The sequence below is a fragment of the Sus scrofa genome, chromosome 16, assembly GCF_000003025.6.
Source record: "Sus scrofa isolate TJ Tabasco breed Duroc chromosome 16, Sscrofa11.1, whole genome shotgun sequence".
Lineage (NCBI taxonomy): Eukaryota > Metazoa > Chordata > Mammalia > Artiodactyla > Suidae > Sus > Sus scrofa.
Genome location: NC_010458.4, coordinates 44,504,169 through 44,525,680, shown reverse-complemented (window position 1 = coordinate 44,525,680; position 21,512 = coordinate 44,504,169). Strand labels below are relative to the sequence as shown.

The 21,512-nt window shown below is 36.0% G+C and overlaps 1 protein-coding gene across 23 annotated transcripts in view; it reads right to left on the bottom strand.

The window, feature by feature from the left end:
- Positions 1–21,512, bottom strand: part of ERBIN (erbb2 interacting protein) — a 118,248-nt gene that overhangs the window by 7,673 nt on the left and 89,063 nt on the right. For 6 of the 23 annotated variants that reach the window (XM_021076791.1, XM_021076789.1, XM_021076792.1 and 3 more), the window contains 8 exons: positions 21,262–21,383; positions 20,277–20,450; positions 19,674–19,859; positions 15,039–15,153; positions 12,228–12,411; positions 8,332–9,880; positions 3,756–3,899; positions 441–560 (listed from right to left, as the gene is read on the bottom strand). In XM_021076791.1, coding sequence (XP_020932450.1) covers positions 441–560; positions 3,756–3,899; positions 8,332–9,880; positions 12,228–12,411; positions 15,039–15,153; positions 19,674–19,859; positions 20,277–20,450; positions 21,262–21,383 — 2,594 coding nt within the window. The remainder of the gene's footprint in view (positions 1–440; positions 561–3,755; positions 3,900–8,331; positions 9,881–12,227; positions 12,412–15,038; positions 15,154–19,673; positions 19,860–20,276; positions 20,451–21,261; positions 21,384–21,512) is intronic. The other 17 variants (XM_021076799.1, XM_021076801.1, XM_021076808.1 and 14 more) reach the window with 3 other exon arrangements.

The following is a 21,512-nucleotide window of genomic DNA, read 5'->3' as shown; positions in this document are numbered from 1 at the left end:
CCTACACCTCAGCCACAAAAATGCAGAATCCAAGCCCAGTTTGCGACCTATGTCACGGCTCATGGCAACATCAGATCCTTAACCCACTGAGCGAGGTCAGGGATCAAACTGGTGTCCTCATGGATACTAGTTGGGTTCATTACCATTAAGCCACAATGGGAAGTCCTAATAAGCCTTTGATTCAAATGACAATATAAATGTGTGATATTATAGCAATCCAAAAATAACAATGATTTTTCAGTGTGGAAAAAATCATGGAATAAGCTAAGATAACATAATGAAATTTTCATATTTCTTAATTATTTTTTAAAAACACTTTTATAATCAAGAGGGAAGGTCCTCAAAAAAGTATTTTCAATGTTAAAGCATATATATTTCTATGTCATAAGCTGTAAAACACAGTAAGTCCACAGATACTACTTTATTTCCTGAGCACCTACTTTCATCAAGCTGTCTGGAAGAACATCTTTGTGACTAAGTGTAGCTGACGAGTAGTTCTGCTGTCCTGAAATGAATATATCATCTTGACAAGGATCTCCTGGACAGGATGTCTGGGGATGCTTCAAATGAGGGGGAAATAAAAAATAAACAAGTAATGATCTTTAAGATGTGAAACCAAAATGATGATGACACTTGAAAGGAGATTATAAAAAATATTGCTAGATAATGGAAAGATAAAGACCCAAATCAAACTTTACCATCATAATTGCTATCAATTTTAATAACTTTATGATGGATGTTAACTAAACTTATTGTAATCACTTTGTAACATATACACCAATCAAACTATTATGATGTATACCTTCAACTAATATAATGTTCAATGTCAATTATATTTCAAAAAATTGGAAAAAAATATTAGTACCTTTAACAAGTCTTCCAAAGTTACATGACAAAATGTTTTTATAATGTGTGAAAAGTATGTATGAGTATATACTCTTAAGCTATTCCTTTATAATGTTTTTAGTTTTATTTACAGTAATACCTATCTTTTAATACTTTAAATAATAAATTTAGTTATTAATCCAAGTTAGGAGTCCCAAATATATGCACTCTTGTTGAGCACTACAAAAAGTTGTTTTTGTAAAAAAAAGTTAACTGCCTTTTTTTTAAGTCTTTTCAGGGCCGTACCTGCGGCATATGGAGGTTCCCAGGCTAGGGGTCTAATTGGAGCTGTAGCTGCCAGCCTACACCACAGTCACAACAACACCAGATCCAAGCCGTGTCTGCAATCTACACCACAGCTCACAGCAATGCCGGACCCTTAACCCACTGAGCAAGGCCAGGGATCAAATTCACAACCTCATGGTTCCTAGTCAGATTCGTTTCCACTGTGCCATGACAGAAACTCCTGTTTTTGTTTTTTTTGGGAGGGCCATGCCTGTAGCATGTGGAAGTTCCTGGGCCAGGAATGGAATGTGCACCACAGGAGCGACTCAAGCTACTCAAGCAACACCAGAACCTTAACCACCACACCACAAGGGAAGAAGTGCTGTTCTTTTAACAGCACAGTATCATTCAGGATTTTTCTTGTTTTAGGGCCACAGTCATGGCATATGGAGGTTCCCAGGCTAGGAGTTGAATTGGAGCTATAGCTGCTGGTCTATACCACAGCCACAGCCATGCTAGATCGAGGCTGCAGCTGCAACCTACATCACAGCTCACAGAAATGCCAGATCCTTAAACCACTGAGCAAGGTCAGGGATCGAATGTGCAACCTCATGGTTGGTTCCTAGTCAGATTCGTTTCCACTGTGCCACAACGGGAACCACCAGGATTTTATTATTAATGGTGAGTAACAGCAATAAACATCGTCTTATAAAACTTGCTTTAGCTTAATTCTATCATACTAATAACAGCTCAATATTTTCAAAAGCACTGGTCTGTGAAATGCTTTTAAATTTAATTAACTTGAGTTCATATTTTTATACATCAAATAATATCCTTACATTATCATTTATCTCACTGATACTTTTAGAGAAAAAACAGACTCAATGTTGCATTATCTCTGAATATTTTTTATAAATACGCTGGGAAGCAAGATACCTATTTTTCGCCTTAATTCAGTTCAAAACACGCTTAGCTATATTTTAGAAAACTAAAGCAACTGTGATAAATAGCATCATTGTTACTTTCAAAAAAGTGTATATGGCTGGCAACATAGATACGCAAACTACATCATCATGTTGAAAAATAATCTGAAATCTACTTCATTATGATATGCCACAGGATGCCTATAAATCTAAGGATTTATAATTTAGTCTTAGGAACTATGTCTGTAACAAACCTATCACATGCAGTTTGTTGCTAGTGCAAACCATGGCTTAGCTTTTTTAGATGTAGTTTGATCTTATTTTGTCTATTTATACAATGAATACCTTATTTTCCTTTTGTTTTTGAGATGTGCTTTCAGAAAGCATAATAATCAGCTTAGCTCACAGCTTGAAATTTGAACTCAAGCCCTAAAAGTACAACTATGTCTTTAAATGAACAAGTGCATTATGGATGAAAAACTGAAACGCAACAGGTTCAAAGGATCTGAATTTAAGAATAAGAAACAAAAAACATTAGTGTTCAAGAATTAGTAAAGAGCAATTGTTCCAGATGACTATGAAGATTATCTCTGAGTTAATAAAACCCTCGGTCTTTACCCTGTGGCTTCAGCTGGAATGAGTGCCAAAAATGCAGGAGTTAATAGCCACCCTCCTCCTCTCTTCCTGTTTCAAACTGCTAAGTTATAAAACAATCGCTACCACCATTATACAACACAGAAACCTGGTGGTGGCCAGTGACAGATGGCAGGGCTGGACAGGTGAGGCCCTGTCAGGGCAAAGTGGATCCAGGAGACTGCTCCTACCCTAGAATACAACAGAGTAAAGCCAGGGGTATATTAAAAAGTAGTAGGGGTTACGGGTGCTGGGAAAACGGACCCTCAGGAAAAAGGAAAGGACCCAGAAGCAAGCAGAGTCCGTATGGAAATAAAACTATGAAGGAGATGGTAAAAGTTATAAAAAAGAGAAGAAAGGTCTTTTCAGGAATGGAAGGAGGGGGCAGAGGAAATATTTATTTAGAGGCCATGTTATCAACCTCAAGTGGTTATGGAAAGAAAAACTGTAAAACAGCCACGCAGATTAGTTCTTTCTCCTTTTCTGTCATTCTTATCCCCTACCCTTAACTTTAACTTTCATTAAAAGAATAAACCTTTCATCTTCCCTACTAAGGATTATGCTGAGTTGTGGGTAATGAAGGATTTGGGTTTTGCCTTCTTGTTGGTACTTGGTGCAACTTCTCCAGCCTCATATTTAATACCTTTCAACAAATCATGATTAAACTTAGTTCCAGGTACTTAACTGTCAATCTTCCATCAATAAAATGAAAATTATTCTTTCCCACAACCCCTCTGTGTGTTATGCATGGCATACTTTAAAACCTTGAGTTAGGGAGGGCAAGCTAATTTCATTAAGAGAAAACTATACAAAGTAAAATAATCTAAAAAATTCTTTCGGATTCCTATTGCCCATCTCTTTTTACATAAATAAGAGCTGACTGACTACATCCTTGGTTATGGCCACAGAAACTTAAGCGATAAAGCCTAAATTAGTTTTGCAGAAAGTCTTAGAACTAAGCCGTGGAAGAACCGGGAGGTAACCCACTGTAAAAATTCATTTTCTAGAACTGTTAAAACATTAAAATGTGGGTTTTTTTTTTTCCTCTCTTCTATGTACTAAAAGTACTGATCTACTACAGGTACTCACTCGAAAAATGTGCCCACCAGAACCTCTTCCGTCTGCAATACTCAAGGCAAGACTGCCTTGGCTGCCATGCAGCTCCCTAGTGCTGCCATAGTGAAAGTTGCTTACAGCAGTAAAATTGGAATTAAAGGACCTTGACAGCATGCTCTGAATAAAGAGGGGACAGATTTAACAGAGATTAGTGTAGCATGCAGAATTCACAAGACATGTTATATACATGGACATATATACAAGTAACCCCAATACCACGCAAAAATGTCATGCAACACTAAATTTTCAGTGCCACTGAAAGAAATTGGCACTATTTACCATATATTTACGTGACAACGTACATATACACACATAAATTACATGTAAACCCAACCATTCACATGTTCAAACACCAAATAAAAAAGTGCAAACATACAGCTGTCTTTGTAAAAATGCTATTATTTCTATTCTACCCCTAACATATCTTATCAGAAGTTCGTCAGAAAACAGGAATTGATGTCATACCCAGATATATCTGCATGCATATAGTTATACACAGAACACAAATTAATTTATTTCTTTTTTTTTTTCTTTCTTTTTTAGGGCTGCACCCATGGCATATGGAGGTTCCCAGGCTAGGGGCTGAATTGGAGCTGAAGCTGCCGGCCTACACCACAGCCACAGCAATGCCAGATCCGAGCCGCATCTGCAACCTACACCACAGCCCACAGCAACGCCAGATCCGAGCCGCATCTGCAACCTACACCACAGCCCACAGCAACGCCAGGTCCTTAACCCACTGAGCAAGGCCAGGGATCAAACCCACAACCTCATGGTTCCTAGTCTGATTCATTTCTGCTGCGCCATGACAGGAACTCCCTAATTTCTTTATAAAGACAAATTTTACCAACAACCAGTTACTTCTTGGTCAAAATGGGTTTCTAGAGTTTATTTCATTTTATAGAAATTGTCTTTTAAATAAACATACATAACATAGCACAAAATATATCTGCAAAAAAAAACACCTGGCTTTTGGCCGCTGCAATTTCTAATAAAAATTTTCTGCTGCATTTAGAAAAATGTCTTACATTAGAGAAAAGTCTATGTTTTAGAATATATATAAATAATAACATAAATGTATATATTTATGTATATAAAAGGTTCCTACTGCTCTACAATTACCAGGAAAAAAAACCCCAATAAAACTAGAAAATGCTTATGTAAAATTTTTTTCCCATTCATATAGATATTAAATATTATTACATTTTAGAAGTTAGTAATGGCTTTGCCGCTAAAACTTGAAGAAACACAGATGGAATCATTCCACAGACTGAGGCTTTACAATTACCAATCCTGGAGCTGCCTGAAAATGTACTTCAATAAATGGACTGCTTGATTCTCACTGTTCCTGCTTGTTTATTCTCAGAGTTAACTGAGATTCTTTCACATGCATGCTTTTAGTCATGTTCTTTTAACATTTAGGGTCTGATGATCAAACAGAGAGAAATCTTATTTTGGACATGGCTTATTATTAAGAAATACAGAAATGCCATAACAAGCATTTCTACATTACTCTTAGGAAATAAACACTTTCTCCAGATTATAAAGTTGATGTTTAATAGGAAACATTAATATGACATTCCAGAATGAAAATATAGTTATTTTGTGGAGTCTAAAGTAATGACTAAAGAAAAAACTAAATTTAATAAGGTAGGCCAGTACTTTCCCAAACCATTTCACAAAGGATAGGGATTTGGCAGAGGCAATTTCAGAGGTTTTCTAAACATCTTATTAGAAAGTAAAAATAAATTATATACATAATTACACCCACACAGAAACATTTAAACATCACACACTCATGTGATATATACAATTTTAACAGGTTAACTTCAATGACCTGATATTAATAATAAGCTTTTTAATGATGTGTTGATCTTGGAACAAAGCCTTTTCTGTCACCTTTGAACATGTGCAAGGTTTTCGTAAATATTTCACTGAGCAAGAAGGCTTAAGTTCGGAACAGGTCCGATTTTGAATCCAAGCTTGTACACAGATATCTGCAAAAACTGCACCCTGTCTCAAAACATCAACACATTGTACAAAGCTCAAATAAGTGCCAGACATATGTCCTGGGTACTGTTGTTCATTACATGCTAAATAGCTGTTTAACAGCAAGTGAACATGGAAATCATCATGTTGTGTTAAACATACTCTGGTTGAATGCTTCTTATCAGTTTTTAATATAATAAGGAATATTGGCAAATGCTGATATTAGCAATTATTTCATTTTGAAATAAAATTTTTATTCCTTTCAATCTTAGTTGATTAGTTTAATTAACTAAGTCTTAATATTTCTGAGGTGAGGTCTATTTTATATGTTGTGTCCCAGGTACAGTTTGTTGTGGGATTGGGAAGAACAGGTTACTACTATAGGGTTGAAAAACCAAGTAAGCTTCAGTAACATCTCTTTCAGTATTACTACTAAACTCCCAGCTGGGCAAAGTAGCAACTTTTCCTGTAAAGGTAGGGCAGGCATTGTGAAATCCCCTGGGGAAATTTTTCAAATGTCCATGATGCCATGAAAATTGAGTTTAGGGGAGGGAGGAGATGCAGAGGAGCAAATAAAGAGATCTTCCATCCCCTCCATGATTTTCAACCAATGCTTTCAAGTTTGGAGTCTACCTCATGTTGCTCTGTGTCCTCAAAAGGCTTTTCCTAGCTTTACTGAATTAATTCTCACCTCTACGTTACCAAAGAGCCCAAGTGGAAAACTAGTGTCATGCATTCTCTAAGCAATATATGGCAAGTTTCTAAACACAGAAAGCAGAGAGGAACAGGGAACAATGAGATGACTGCTACCTGCTTCCTATTTCCTCAAGTCCAGGCAGAATTTTTTCTCTGTCAGAGAAGAAAGAGTAGGGGGAACAGCCATCTAAGATGTCAACTAATAATGTCATGATAAGCAAACTCATCTCTTCCTCCAGATCTGCTAATCCTCCTCAATATCCAGTTAATGGTTTCTAACAAAGAGTTATGCAAGGAACCAATCTCAAGCTTAATCTCTTTTCCTCAATTAATGATTTTTTTTTTTGTCTTTTTTTTTCTAGGTCCGCACCCATGGCATATGGAGGTTCCCAGGCTAGGGGTCTAATCGGAAGTGTAGTTGCTGGCCTACGCCAGAGCCACAGCAATGCCAGATCCGAGCCGCATCTGCAATCTACACCACAGCTCACGGCAACACCGGATCCTTAACCCATTGAGCGAGGCCAGGGATCCAGGGATCGAACCTGCAACCTCATGGTTCCTAGTCAGATTTGTTAACACTGAGCCATGATGGGAACTCCCCTCAATTAATGATTGAAGAAGCAAACTCTCATAGTATCTATTTCAGAACTGTCTCTTGAGTTTGTTCCTTTGTCTCAATTCCATGGACAGAGTCTTCATTCCATTTATTTTCTGGAACATTAGACAGCCTCATAACTCATCGACTTTATAGCTTCTTTCCCCTCAGATCCAGTTCCACATTATCACCAGAAGTTTATTTTGTAAAACAGCTTTCTTTTGCATAAGAATTTCCTAAATTCTTTAGCAAAGCACACAAATTCAAAGAGCCTCCATAGTATGTACAGAATTACAGCCAAAAGAAAATAGATAGATGAGAAAACAGAACTGAAAAGAGCTAACAATTAGACAGAGGCTCAATGTGAATTGATACAAGGTATTAATCACATTTTAGGAATTGATTTCGGAAAAACGTGACAAAGCATATTAAAAAATAACAACTAATTGAAGTTGTTTATGTTAATTTGCTTTAAAAAGTATCTTATATTTGATAAACAAAGTTAAGATAACTCTTAGATAAAATCCACTGATGGAAGATAAATCTTAAAGAATGAATACACTTGGGCCACATAACTGGCACTAGTATATCAGATTTCCAGATTAAAGAATTTTTATCTTTCAAAAAAGGACTATCTACAGATCAAAGTATAAACTGAACATGAGCTTATTTTACCAACAATTTCCAAACTATACTAGAGCCACAAGCACCTGAGTTCAAACAGGTCAAAAATGCAATTCAGGAAAGTCAAGAGTAATTGCCATGCCAGAAGCCATCTGGGTCAGTGACAGTGTTAGTCATATAACATGAACTGGGAAAAAAATTTCAGGTGAGATACATTTACAATACATTTCTTGTTATTCTGTTAACTATACAGTAAATTGCTATTTTATACACATATTTACATAATCAATTATTAATAGATGAGAGCAGAAAATCAGAAAATACTAAACAGAGGTAAACATGGATATACATATCTTATTTGTAGTATGTGCGGCATAAATATATAAAATAAATGTAACCCCCTTAGAAAACACTAAGGAGTAAGAGAAGCAAAAGAAGTTTATATTAGCATCTCAGCTGTTTTGAGTCTGGGTAAATCTAAACTTGGACTTCTGCTATCACTGCCAAGGAAAAACTTTTAGAATATAAGAATATATTAAATAATTGAGTATGATGCTTCATTTTATTCAAAAAAACAAACACTGCCAAATATTTTAAAGGAAAATTAGTAAATTCATAGAGAACGAAAAATTCATGCTTAATTACCTTTTCTAACTTTTTCGCCTCGATGTGTCGTAGTACTTGTTCTCGCCAATCATGAGGAACTTTACTTTTTCCTGGAGGATCTAATAATGAATGCTCAGAACCAACCCTTGCATTTGGTCTTTTGGAAGGACTAGTCCGTGAATAATTGAAATCACTAACTGACATAGTTCTCTCTGGTATTTCACTAACAGAGGGTCGAGCACTCTGAGGCCTTGATGCATTCTGACCATCAATGCTGTATGTACGTGCAGAGAGAGGTCTCTGTGATCCTGACATCATTGGAGGAGTTCTTCCTACTGAATGTAACTCTCTGTATGATAAATAATCTCCTTCAGGAACTTGGGCCCGCCTCATGGGGCCTGGCTCACCAAGATTTACAGAGGCTGCAGAAGACACACTACTCTGTCGCTGAATTGTAGTTCGAGTTGCGCCAGGAATGAGACGGTCATTTGGTGAGACAGCCCACATTTCCCCATGCCTTCCTGGACCAAGTCTCTGATGTAAATGGTACCCAGTACTAGCTCGAACATTGTTATGATTAGAGAAATTCATATTGGCAGAATGTTTAGCATGACTGTGATTTTCTGTACTCTCTGATCTAGGAAGGCGCTGTGGAGGAAAACTGACATGATCTATTTGGGGATTTTGTTTGGAATGCCACAAAGTGTCCTTGACTGCAGTACCGCTACTGTACTGGATATTATATTGTGGAGGACCATATATCTGAGGCGTAGATTGTGGGCCACTTGTTGTGGGACCCCTTATTATATTCAGCTCTTCAGGATTATGATTTGAATCAAACTTGAAAATTGCTTTTGTACCTGATATCAAATCAGAAGATGAAGAAGAACCAGTAAATACTTGCAATGGCTGATCATACAAAAGTGTAGCTGACTTGCTCCTGACTATATTTTTTCCATCAATAGTAGATGTTACCTTAACTGTTGCACTTGGCTGTTGGGGTCCATTATCACTATGAATGTCATAGATTTTTAGTCCTCCAGTCTCCATATTAGTTATGCTATGAGACTTCACAACAGGTCCAACTGGCCCACTTCTCTGAGGAGAGAGATCTTCAGTGCTTTTGGAAAGACCCACATCAATAGAAGAATCAGTGTCATGTGATTCAGTCCTCCTAGGAGACTGTGGAGTTTCCTCAGAATGTCCATTTACTTTATTTATGCATTCAAGATTAGGATACTCATTTCCATTTTCCAAGTGCTCAGCTTCTCCTTCAGCATTCCTGCTTAAAAAGCCTGCTCCAAGCACTATATCCTGTGTCTTTGATCTTTCCACTATCTCTGGTTGAAATGTATCATTAGTTACAAGTTTATTAAGATTCATATTGATATGGTCTAATTTGTGAGATTCATCACATGTGGCTGTTGAATCAATACCTTTTTCAATAAGAACTAATCGCTCTTCAATATTCAAATCATATTCAGGTAAGTTAAAATCTTTCTTATCGGGAACCTTGAATTTTTCTTCTGTTGAATGATTTAAAATATCTCCATTTTGTAAAAGGCTGTTAAAATTTTCATCTTCTTGTCTAAAACAAAGATAATTTTATTACAAAAAATCATAAAGCCCAGTCTTCTTAGTACTAGGGAATATTAGTAACTAATTAGTTAATGCATAGGTATGCAGAAAGAGCACTGATGGGAGTCATAGATAAAAGGCATTTATTTATTATCAAGCATGAAATTTAAAAATATTATTGTACCATTCAAATAATATAGATTTATATTTGGAGTTCCTGTCATGGCTCAGTGGAAACGAATCTGACTAGCATCCATGAGGATGCACGTTTGATCCCTGGCCTCCCTCAGTGGGTTAAGGATCTGACATTGCCAGAAGCTGTCATGTAGGTCGCATGTACGTATGTAAAACATATTGATTAAAATTTAGATAAGATTATTTTTCATCAATATCACCAATCACTTTGCCACAATATAGCTTAATAGACCTAAACAAAGAAGAAAAATGTGCTTATTATGTGATGACATAATTCTCTTCTACAGCTACATCTTTTCATGAATGTGCCAAAAAGTAAAGTGCTTGAAAGATGGGCACATACATGGACAAAAAGCCAGTAAGTTGAATTGCTGAGTAAAGAGCACAGAATATTTTTACAAATAATTCTGAAACCTCACATTATATATCAGTTAATCATATTAAGTAGGCATTGTTAGATTCAAATATATGAAAATTATACAAAGAACTAAACTATGCTCAAATATCTACAAAACATAAAGACAGATCAAAGAAGAAACTAAATCTAATCACTTTTCTAAGTGACTAACTTGTATTTGGCAAACATCTATAAAAATGTGCCACTACAAAATTGTAGAAGACATTTTATTTATATTTGGTGATATGAAAACATTTGTATCCTCTTGTATTCAAGTTGTTTCAACAAATATTCTTTTTTTTTTTTTTCTTTTTAGGGCCACACCTGTGGCATATGGAAGTTCCCAGCCTAGGGATCAAACTGAAGCTGCAGTTGTCAGCCTACACCACAGCCACAGGTGCTGTGACCTACACAGCCACTTGAGGCAAAGGTGAATCCTTAATCCCCTGAGCCAGGCCAGGTATCAAATCCTCATCTTCATGGATACTAGTCAGGTTCTTAACCTGCTGAGCCACAATGGGAACCTCCTCAACAAATATTCTTTTAACACTGATCTTCCCATTAAAAAACAGAAAATATTATTAGAAATACAACAACAAAAAGATCTTGTTGTACCCCATTCTTAGCTTTTATTTCATTACAAAATACATGATTTAGAAAATACTAAACTCCTGCCCAACAGTATCAATAAAACTTTACTATTCAACAAATTAATCATTATCTTAATAAAGTTATACAATTAATATGTTACCACACTAGATCTTAGCTTCAAATTCAGAGGATATAAATGATTAATCATAACTACAACTACATAATAGTTATACTTATTTTGAAATATAAAACTCATCTTCCTTTTAAAGCAATGCAAATCAATACAAGAAAAATTTGACTTAAATATGCCTAGAACCGAAGAATGATTTAACTCATAAAATTAAATAAGAATATCCATAAAATAAACTATGGGTTCAGTAGTAAACCAAACCTTTCTATCAAGCACTCTAGCTGACTTATTAACATGAGTAATAAATTTATCTTAAAATTTACCCAAATTCAAGTTTGTAGGAAGTAAGTCTTGCTTCAGAGTTTGACTAGAAATTTAAGTCTAAGCCAAAGATAAGGCAATAATCTGAAATATTTGATTGAGCCCTTTAACATAATGGTACCCCACAAAGGGACTCTCCATTTCCAACTTGAAAAAAGATCCCTTTTAACTTGAACTATTCCAAACAAGCTATTTATGTTGTAATACCTAGAAATATTGTAAAACTGTTCTACCTTTTAATGAAGAGAATTAGAATATTTTCTCCATTATTTAAAAGACTAATTTAAGGAGTTCCCATCATGGCTCAGTGGAAACGATTCTGACTCATATCCCTGAGGATGCGGGTTCGATCCCTGGCCTCGCTTAGTGGGTTAAGAATCCAGCTCAGATCCCGAGAGCTGTGGCTGTAGTGTAGAGACTACAGATCCCATTCAACCCCTAGCCTGGGAAGCTCCATATGCTGCGTAGGTGTGGTCCTTAAAAAAAAAAAAAAATTGCTTCTCGGCCTTTTGGCTAAGATCAAGTGTAAAAAAAAAAAAAAAAGACTAATTTAAAATGGAAATGTATAAAAACTAAGTAACTAGCAGTAAAGTGGGGAAGAAACCATATACTGTCTAAACCACTTACATAATATTTGTAAAATCTTTTATGTTTTACTAATACATATTTGCCTTACCATCTTTATTTACTGTACAAATAAATTATCTTAAGACGTTTACAAACCTGATTTTAGAATTAATACCAATATGAGTTTGCTTCACTGGAGAGCAGAGTGAGGTATCTTGACTACTATCAGTATTAAGAGAAACTGAATCAGACATCCGAGACGGAGAAGAACAGTTGCTGTTATTCTGATTGCTATTGTGCGTAACTTCATCTGATAAAGAATCTGTATCCTTTGTATCATCTGAAACATAAAAACCTCAAGCTATTGGTAAAGTCACAAAGAATTTCCAGTGATGACGAAAGGCATTTATATTGCCCTGGTTCAATATATAAGGTAAAGAATTATATGGGTAAGAAGGTAACCAGGGGTTCACCTCTGAAAATTCAGTTCTAACGTACAAAGATTAAAGACTTTAAAAATAGTGATACATTTAGTTTGTTTTTGTGATATGTTTAGTTTTTTAAAAAACATGACTAATATTAGGAGTTCCCATCATGGCGCAGTGGTTAATGAATCCGACTGGGAACCATGAGGCTGCGGGTTCGATCCCTGGCCTTGCTCAGTGGGTTAAGGATCCAGCATTGCCGTGAGCTGTGGTGTAGGTTGCAGACGTGGTTCGGATCCCGAGTTGCTGTGGCTCTGGCGTAGGCCAGTGGCTACAGCTCAGATTAGACCCCTAGCCTGGGAACCTCCATATGCCGCGAGAGCGGCCCTAGAAAAGGCAAAAAGATTAAAAAAAAATATATATATATATATATATATGTGACTAATATTAGAGTGACTTCAAATATGATTTAGTTTTAACTACTGATATGATGATATCACACAATGTCTTCTAAGGCCATCAATTAATTTTAGTGAATATGTTTTCCCACACATTTACAGTTTTTAAAAGTCATATTAGGAGTCCTGCTGTGGTGCAATGGGGTCGGTGGTATCTTGGGAGGGCTGGGACACAGGTGTGATCCCTGGCCCAGCACAATGGGTTAAGGATCCAACATTGCTGCAGCTGTTGCTTAGGTCGTGACTGTGACTCAGATCTGATCCCTGGCCCTGGAACTCCATGTCGTGTGCCGGACAAAAAGAAAAAAGTCATATTAATAAGAAATACAGAGTACAATTTACAGCTGTGGTAAACATATCTGGGGTAGAAATTACTTCACACATGTATGGAATTGTTTTCATCTATTCTGACAATAAAAAAGGGCAGTGCAGTCAAACAAACACCAGGTGTTCCCAATGGCACAGTGGGTTAAGGATCTGGCATTGTCACTGTACTGACTTGGGTCACTGCTGTGGTACAAGTTCAAACCCTGCTCCAGGAACTTCCACATGCCTTGGGCTTGGCCAACTGCGTGCCCCCCTGCCCAAAACAAAGAAAACAAACACCAAACAAATCAAGATATTTTCACAAGGTCAACTCTCTCTTCATGTTATATAAACAGGAATACACAATATTCATATTCTATTATAGACAGGTACTATATAAAGTACCTGTTTTAAGTAATGATAAAAAGATAACAATAGCTTTACAATGCTAAAGCCTTTTTTTAACCTAACTCAATTCTAGTGAAATCATAGAAATAGTACATACAGACATAGTCATAGCAGATTATACAAATTAAGAATATTTCTGCCATTCCAAATATTTCAGTTCAAGCTCGCTGGATTGTGTTTATAGTTAAAAACAGTAGCACATGGGGGCTCTGTAACTTTAAGGTGCTTTAAGATATGCATCTTGGATTCTGAATTTTTTTTTCTTTTTAGGGTTGCACTTGCAGCTTATGGATGTTCCCAGGCTAGGCGCTGAATCAGAGCTGCAGTTGCCAACCTATGCCACAGCTACATCACCACCAAATCAGAGGTGTATCTGAGACATACACCACAGCTTGTAGCAATGGAGGATCCTTCACCCACTGAGGGAGGCCAGGGATCAAATCTTGCATCCTCATGGATACTAGTTGGGTTCTTAACCTGATGAGCCACAATGGAAACTCCCAGATTCCGAATTTTTAAAATACTATTAAACTACATGGCATTTATATTCTTTCCTAGATATATTCCTCCTCTTCTACCAGGAAATGCTGGATAAACCTTTGTTGGAGATAATGTAGAAATGTTCAGATATTTGGTGGGAAAGAGTGACGGAAGGATAAATCGAAGGGGTGGATACTCTTTAATTTCCAAGAATCGGAGATTCTATGTTATATGAAATAATGGATGACAGGGGTGGGATAGATGAAGTAACAACAAACATCTGCTATACATCAGGTACTGTGCTAGATTTGAGTATACTGAATAATCTAACACATTTTGACATTCACAAAATCCTTCATTAGCCCCATTTTAAGTCTAATTAGATATACACATGGACAAAATTAAGTAGCTCAAAGATCACAGGGCAAATAAGTGGTAGAGATGGAATCACAACCCAGGCTTATCTGCCTATAAAGCTCAGGTCTCTAAGTAAGCTGGTATCAATGAGGGAAAAGGTGTATCGAGATTTTTTTCTTTAAAAATGAGAAATAATGACTAGATCTTTTAGAAAGGCATGTTTTAAAAACTGTGTCAAGGAGTTCCTGTGATGGTGCAGTGGGGTTAAGAATCTGACTGCAGTGGCTTGGGTTGCAGGTTTGATCCCTGGCCTGGTACAGTGGCTTAAAGGATCTGGAGTTGCTGCAGCTATAGCATAGGTCACAGCTGCAGCTTGGATTTAATCCTGGGAATTTCCATATGCTGCAGATGAGGCCCCAAAAAAAAAAAAAGTTTCTAGAAAGTGCTTTAAATAACATGACTAATAAAATTTATTTACTTATAAATTTTATTCAGTCCATTTCTATTATTAGTGCTTTCCTTTAACATCTAACCTTTTTTGTTATTACTAAGTGCTACCACTTTGGGCTGGTTAATAGAGGTTTCAATTAATGGTGGTCTCATCTCTGCCATTTTCATCTCTTCATCAGAAGAAAGCTCTTCAGATTCCTAATTTAAAGAAAAAAGAGAAAAAATTTACAAAAATAAATTTTAGTTTCTTGAAATGGATAAATATTAAGTCATAAGAACTTTGAAAAGAATACTTAGAATAGGTATAAAACCTTATTATGGTAATAGTGACTAAAACTAGCATATGACTTAAAATTTTCAAGACATGACAGTAAGGAATTCCCAATGTGACTTGACGGAAACAAATCTGACCAGTATCTATGAGGACACAGGTTCGATACCTGACTTTGTTCAGTGGATTAAGGATTCAGTATTGCCAGGAGCTATGGTGTAGGCCAGCAGCTACAGTTCCAATGTGACCCCTAGCCTGGGAACTTCCATATGCCATGGGTACAGCCCTTAAAAGACACCAAAAAAAAAAAAAAAAAAAAAGGTAGTAAAACTGTGGACATTATTACAGTACTCCAAATGTCTAAGGTGTAGTTTTCTGTGTAGTCCTTAATTCAACTGGTATTAATGATTCATATGCACCTAGTACTATGGCAAACGCCAGAGAAACAAAAATGAATAAAACACAATCCCTGCCATTGAAAAACTGAGTTTATTGAAGGTGCTCTAATAAAAAGTCTATTCCTAACCCTCAAATTTATTTCCTCAAGTATCAATGGGCTCCAAGGAATCAGGACTGAGATATTCTTCTACCAAATGAATTAATGGCAATTTCTGCCCAGTTTGAAGACAGAATTTTTTTTTATTATTCTCCATAATTTTTTTTCTTCTGGTATTTGGCAGTTGTCCCAGGTTATCTACTATTGAGTGCTACTAGGAAAAAGAAAAAAAAAAAAAAAAAGACCCTGTAGTCAACAAATACTGATAAAAAATTTTTTAACATTGTTTATACTGTATATAAAATCAGATCTCTGCAGGTTAAATTACTCCCAGTTAATATGATGAAAATAAATAAAAGGTCTTAAAAAGGTGTTTTATTAAAAGTACTTTTAGGTGCTCAAGAGTGGCAAAACAGAGATAAGGACTGGAGTCAGAAAACTATTTCAGTAAAAAGTCAGACAGTAAATATTTTACACTTTGCAAGCCACATGGTCTCTATTTCAACCAACCAATTCTGCTGCTGTGGCACAAAATTAGCCACAGACAATACGTAAATAAATTACCATGGCTGTCTGCCAGTAAAACAGAATTTCATCCAACTTTTCATATTTCATGAAACATGCTTTTTATTTTGACTTTTATTTAACCATTCAATAACGTAAAAGCTGCTTTTGGCTTGCAAGCCATACAAAAACAGGCAGTGGCCCAGATTTGGGTCATAGTCTATAGTTTGTCAACCCTGTTCAAGACCTACTATAACCATAAGAGACTGCTAAGTAATAGACTAGGGAGAGAACATAAACTGGGTTTAGGATTGAAAAGTGAGTAAAAAGGGAAAGGACATTCTGAGGAGAGTGAAGCGTGAGAATAAAAGGTATGGCAAGTCGGCTCCATGCAGCTGAAACTCAAGATAAGTGTAGCAGGAGAGACAGAAAAGGTAGACTGGACTGCATAGTAAAAGGTTAAGCTCTGACTATGAACTCAATTAAGTAAATGTTGGTCATTAGTGAAAATTGCCAAGCCAGGAACTCACAGGATCAGATTATCTTTTAAGACTATAACTCTGCTATTAAAGACGTATGGAAAGAGAAAGAGACTGGCAGAAAGGAACCTAGCTACGGCAACAGTCCTGAAGAAAAAAAGACTATGTCTTTCCTTAGGCACTGGGAGTGAGGGAAAGAAAAAAAGAATTTGACGGAAATTGTGCAATTAGTAAGACTTAGCTGACAGAATGAATGCAAAGAATGAGACAACAGGACAAGGAAGGGAAAGTGGTCTGTCTTAATCTTTGATATCTGCAGCATTTAAACTACTGACCAGAGCTTCTCCTTCATGAAATTATATACCCTATAGGATACTGGGCTTCTGGGAACAGTAGTCTCCTAAATCACCTCCCACTTTTCTGTTTCCTTTGCTCATGTTAAATAATTTTCTTCCAGTTATAGCTCATGTTCTTTCCTTTCTTAATCCTGGATATTGCATTTTCTCCAATGATTATGTTTAATGTAGACAATTCTTCAATTTATAATCTACCTTTGATTTATCTTCTGGATCCAAATTTCCAACTACTTATTGAATATGTCTACCTGATGGTCTGGTCAACTGTTCAAATTCCACGTATCTAAAAACAAACTTGTCCTTCTAAACCTATCTGTTCTCTTAACACCCCCATTTCTGTTAATGGCTTCATCATCATCCTATTCAGGCATGGTTATGTAACTGTTCCCTCTTCTTCATTCCTTAAAGTCCGGGAAATTCACACCTAACATCTTTAGTATTCTTGCAACTAACCTTCTAGTCCACATTTTCTTCTATTATATTATTCAAAGTCCTCAAACTTGGAGAATTCAGTTGCTGCTGCCAGATAACTCTATAAATACATAGCTCTATCACAAGCAATGCTCTGCTAAAGAGTCTTCATTGGTTCCCTGAAGACTATAGTATAGAACATTAATTCCAAACTTCTTAGCACAACTTTTAAGGGCTTCAGAATCAGAATCTCATTGACTCTGGTACTTTATTTCACATGCTATAATCCATGACATATTCAGTCAGATGGAACATGCTCATTTCCACATTTTCTTTTTCTTTTCTTTTTCTTTTTATGGCCATACCAGTGGCATATGGAAGTTCCTGGGCTAGGGTCGAATTGGAGCTGCAGCTACCAGCCTACGCCATGGCCACAGCCACACCAGATCCAAGTCGCATCTGCATTCAATGCTGCAGCTTGCAGCAACACTAGATCCATAACCCACTGAACGAGGTCAGGGATCTAACTTGCATCCTCATGAACACTATGTCAGGTTCTTAACCCACTGAGCAACAATGGGAAATTCTCTGCATCTTCTAAATGTGACTCTTTGCCTCTCATTATTCCTTGCACACTTCATTCAGTTTGCCTATTTTTGCTAATTGTAGTATTTCAAAATACAGGTTAAATATCTTCTTCATCTTTAAGTATCCTTGGTTCTCTGTAGCCAGAAAATATCTCTTTTCTAAATTTCTGTTGCACTTAATACCTTCAACAGTGTATGCGGGGAATGTAAAACAGTACAATCACTTTTGGAAAACTGTGTGGCAGTTTCTCAAACAGTTAAACACAGAGTTATCATAGGATCCAGCAATTCTACTTTGAGGTATACACCCAAAGGAAAATATTTATCTGCACAAAAACTTGCACACAAATACTTAAAGCAGCCTGGAGTTCCCATCGTGGGGCAGTGGTTAACGAATCCGACCAGGAACCATGAGGTTGCGAGTTCGGTCCCTGCCCTTGCTCAGTGGGTTAACGATCCGGCATTGCCGTGAGCTGTGGTGTAGGTTGCAGACGCGGCTCAGGTCCCGAGTTGCTGTGGCTCTGGCGTAGGCTGGCAGCTACAGCTCCAATTCGACCCCTAGCCTGGGAACCTCCATATGCCGCGGGAGCGGCCCAAGAAGTAGCAAAAAGACAAAAAAATAAAAAAAAATAAAGCAGCCTTATTCATTATAGTCAAAATGTGGAAATAACCCAGAAATTTTAAAAAGGATGAAGTTTTGATAAATGCTACAATTTGGATAATCTCAATGACATCATGACAACCGAAAGAAACATTACAAAGACCTGTGATGTACCATTACATTTATATGAAATGCCATTTAAAATAGCCAAGTTTAGATAGGCAGTAAAGTAGATTACTAGCTGCCTAGGACCTGGGGGGATAGAGAAGTTGTAGAGAGACAACTAAGTATGGGCTTTCTTGCTAGGGCAATGAGAATGTTCTAAAAGTGACTGTAGTGAAGGCTGAACAACTTTTAGTATACTAAAAGCCACTGAACTGTACCATTTAAATGGGTGAAATGTACAGTATATAAGGTACACGTCAATAAAATTATCTTTAAAAAAACTCAGTTTTTATTGATCCATTGGAAGAATCCTTTTTAAAAAAAAAGACATATATTTAAGAAAAAAATACAATCAATGATACATGCTTCAATAAGTCAAATAACTAAAGTATACTTAAGGCAAACTTTTCATTTTTAAGTTACAGAAATAAAAGCAACTGCTATTATGGTTTTTTACAGAATTAGAACAGAACTGCCATAATCTAATTTACACAGTAAAACTTTTATACTCATTGTATGTACTCCAGTGTTTAAACTTAAAGCAATAAATGAGTGGAAGTTCCCTTGTGATGCAACGTGTTAAGGATTCAGTGTTGTCGCAACTGTGTTGCAGGTTCAATCCCTGGCCTGGGAACTTCCACATGCCATGGGTGTGGCAAAAAAGAAAAAAAAAAGAAAAAGAGAGTGGTAAATGAATGGTATAGCAAATACTACAAAATTTCTCAATGGTAAATGTATTAGCATATTTTCTTCTATCAGTATTAGGATTCTCCTATCTTTAGTTAGCAACAATGAATTATTAAATTCTTAACAGTTATCATTACTCCAGAATAATCATAAACCCATACCTCAAAAACATCATCATGATTAACAATATGCTTCAAGTTCTCGGAGGCCTTCATATTTGCAGTTACTGGTAGACTCCCAGGACTGACCTCAGCTTCAGGTTCACTGGTCTTCTGTATAGAGTTTCCTATCATATACTTTTCTCTTTCATCAGCTTTGCTTTTTACTGGAGTAGCACTTTCTGATGTCTACATAAAAGATTTTTTAAAAAGATAAAGAATTTATATTCCTTTAAGCTTTATATCTATTGTATTAAAGTTCAGATGAACATTTGGGAGTACAAATTTGTGTATAAAATAATTATAAGCTAGGAGTTTGGAATTAATATATACACACTATTATATATACAACAGATAGCTACCAAGGAGACCTACTGTATAGCACAGAGAAATCCACTCAATAGTCTGTAATAACTTGAAAAAGAATGAATTTACAGATCTGTATAACTGATTCACTTTGCTGTATACCTGAGAGTGACCCAAAACTGTAAATCAACTATACTCCAATAAAAATTTTTAAGAAGGTCATTATATCCATAATCCTTTAAAAATTTTAAAGAACTTGAAACAGGTTTTGGTCAATGCTTTTGAATTGAGTTTTCTAACCTTCACACCCACTTCATTATTTACAACTTGCTGATCTTCATGTGGTTTCAAATCTTTCCCTGAGTCTTCATTAGTCTCTTCATCTTTTAATCTGTGTACAATGGTTTGAACAGTTTTGACCATATTCTTAAGCTCATCTGGGTATGGTGTTGGATATCTCTTTAAATTTCCTTCCTAGAGAAATAAAATAAGTACAATTTAATATACAGATAAATATATATAATGTCAATCTCAAAATTTAATCTATAATCCATCTTAATTACATTGCATATCTAGCTCATACAGATAACTGTGAAGACAGACAATAGGCCTTGGAAAGCATTTTAGACTCAATAAAAGCATGGTTTTACACTAGTCAAAAGCTCACAGTTATAGATTCCAATGTTTTGAAAGCTTTTTAAAGCAGAATTAAATATATTCCATTTGTAGATACATGGTGTGGATAGTGCCAACACCATCACTTGGCTTTTAAGCAGATATATGTTTTCCAGCAAGATACTTATGCAAACACATATAAAATTCCTACATAGCTATGTCTTATGTGCTAGGAACCACTTCTAAGGTCAGCCTGTCATTTTCTGTGATTCAGCTAGTTATATGGGGGAAAATAATTACATCCATAAGTAACTGGGAAATGTTTATTTGCTACTCCTATCATTGCAACAACAGCTCATACAGAAACAAAATATTCATATCTAAGAATTCTTTATCCCTATAATATATATAAAGAAATAATTAAGGAAAGAGAAGGGTAAAATTATTTGCATTCCTCTTATATTTAGGTACAATACGAAATTGGGCTTTTAATCACATTAATTTTATATTGTTTTTACATGTATTGGATCAACAAAATTTCAAATGCCTTGAGAACAGGGAATGAAACCAATACCTCTTGTATCCTCCAAAATAGTACAGATTAGTTATATAGTATCCACTAAGTATCAGCATACCTGTTTAAAATTTGAAAGAAAAAAGAAAAACTCACTCTGGGAGGTGCCTCCCTTTCATCTTTGTCTTCATCACATTCAAATGCCACTTGAGCCCGCTGTTTTCTCTGTTCCTCCCACAATGAAGGATTAAAACTTTCATTATCTGATATAAACATAACTAGAGAAAAATAAAAAACTCCTATGTATTTAACTGTAATGAAAAACTATTACTTGCTCATAATTTTCTTTATGAGATCTGTTCATTACGATAAATCAAGACTACTCAATGTCAGCAGCTATAAATTCT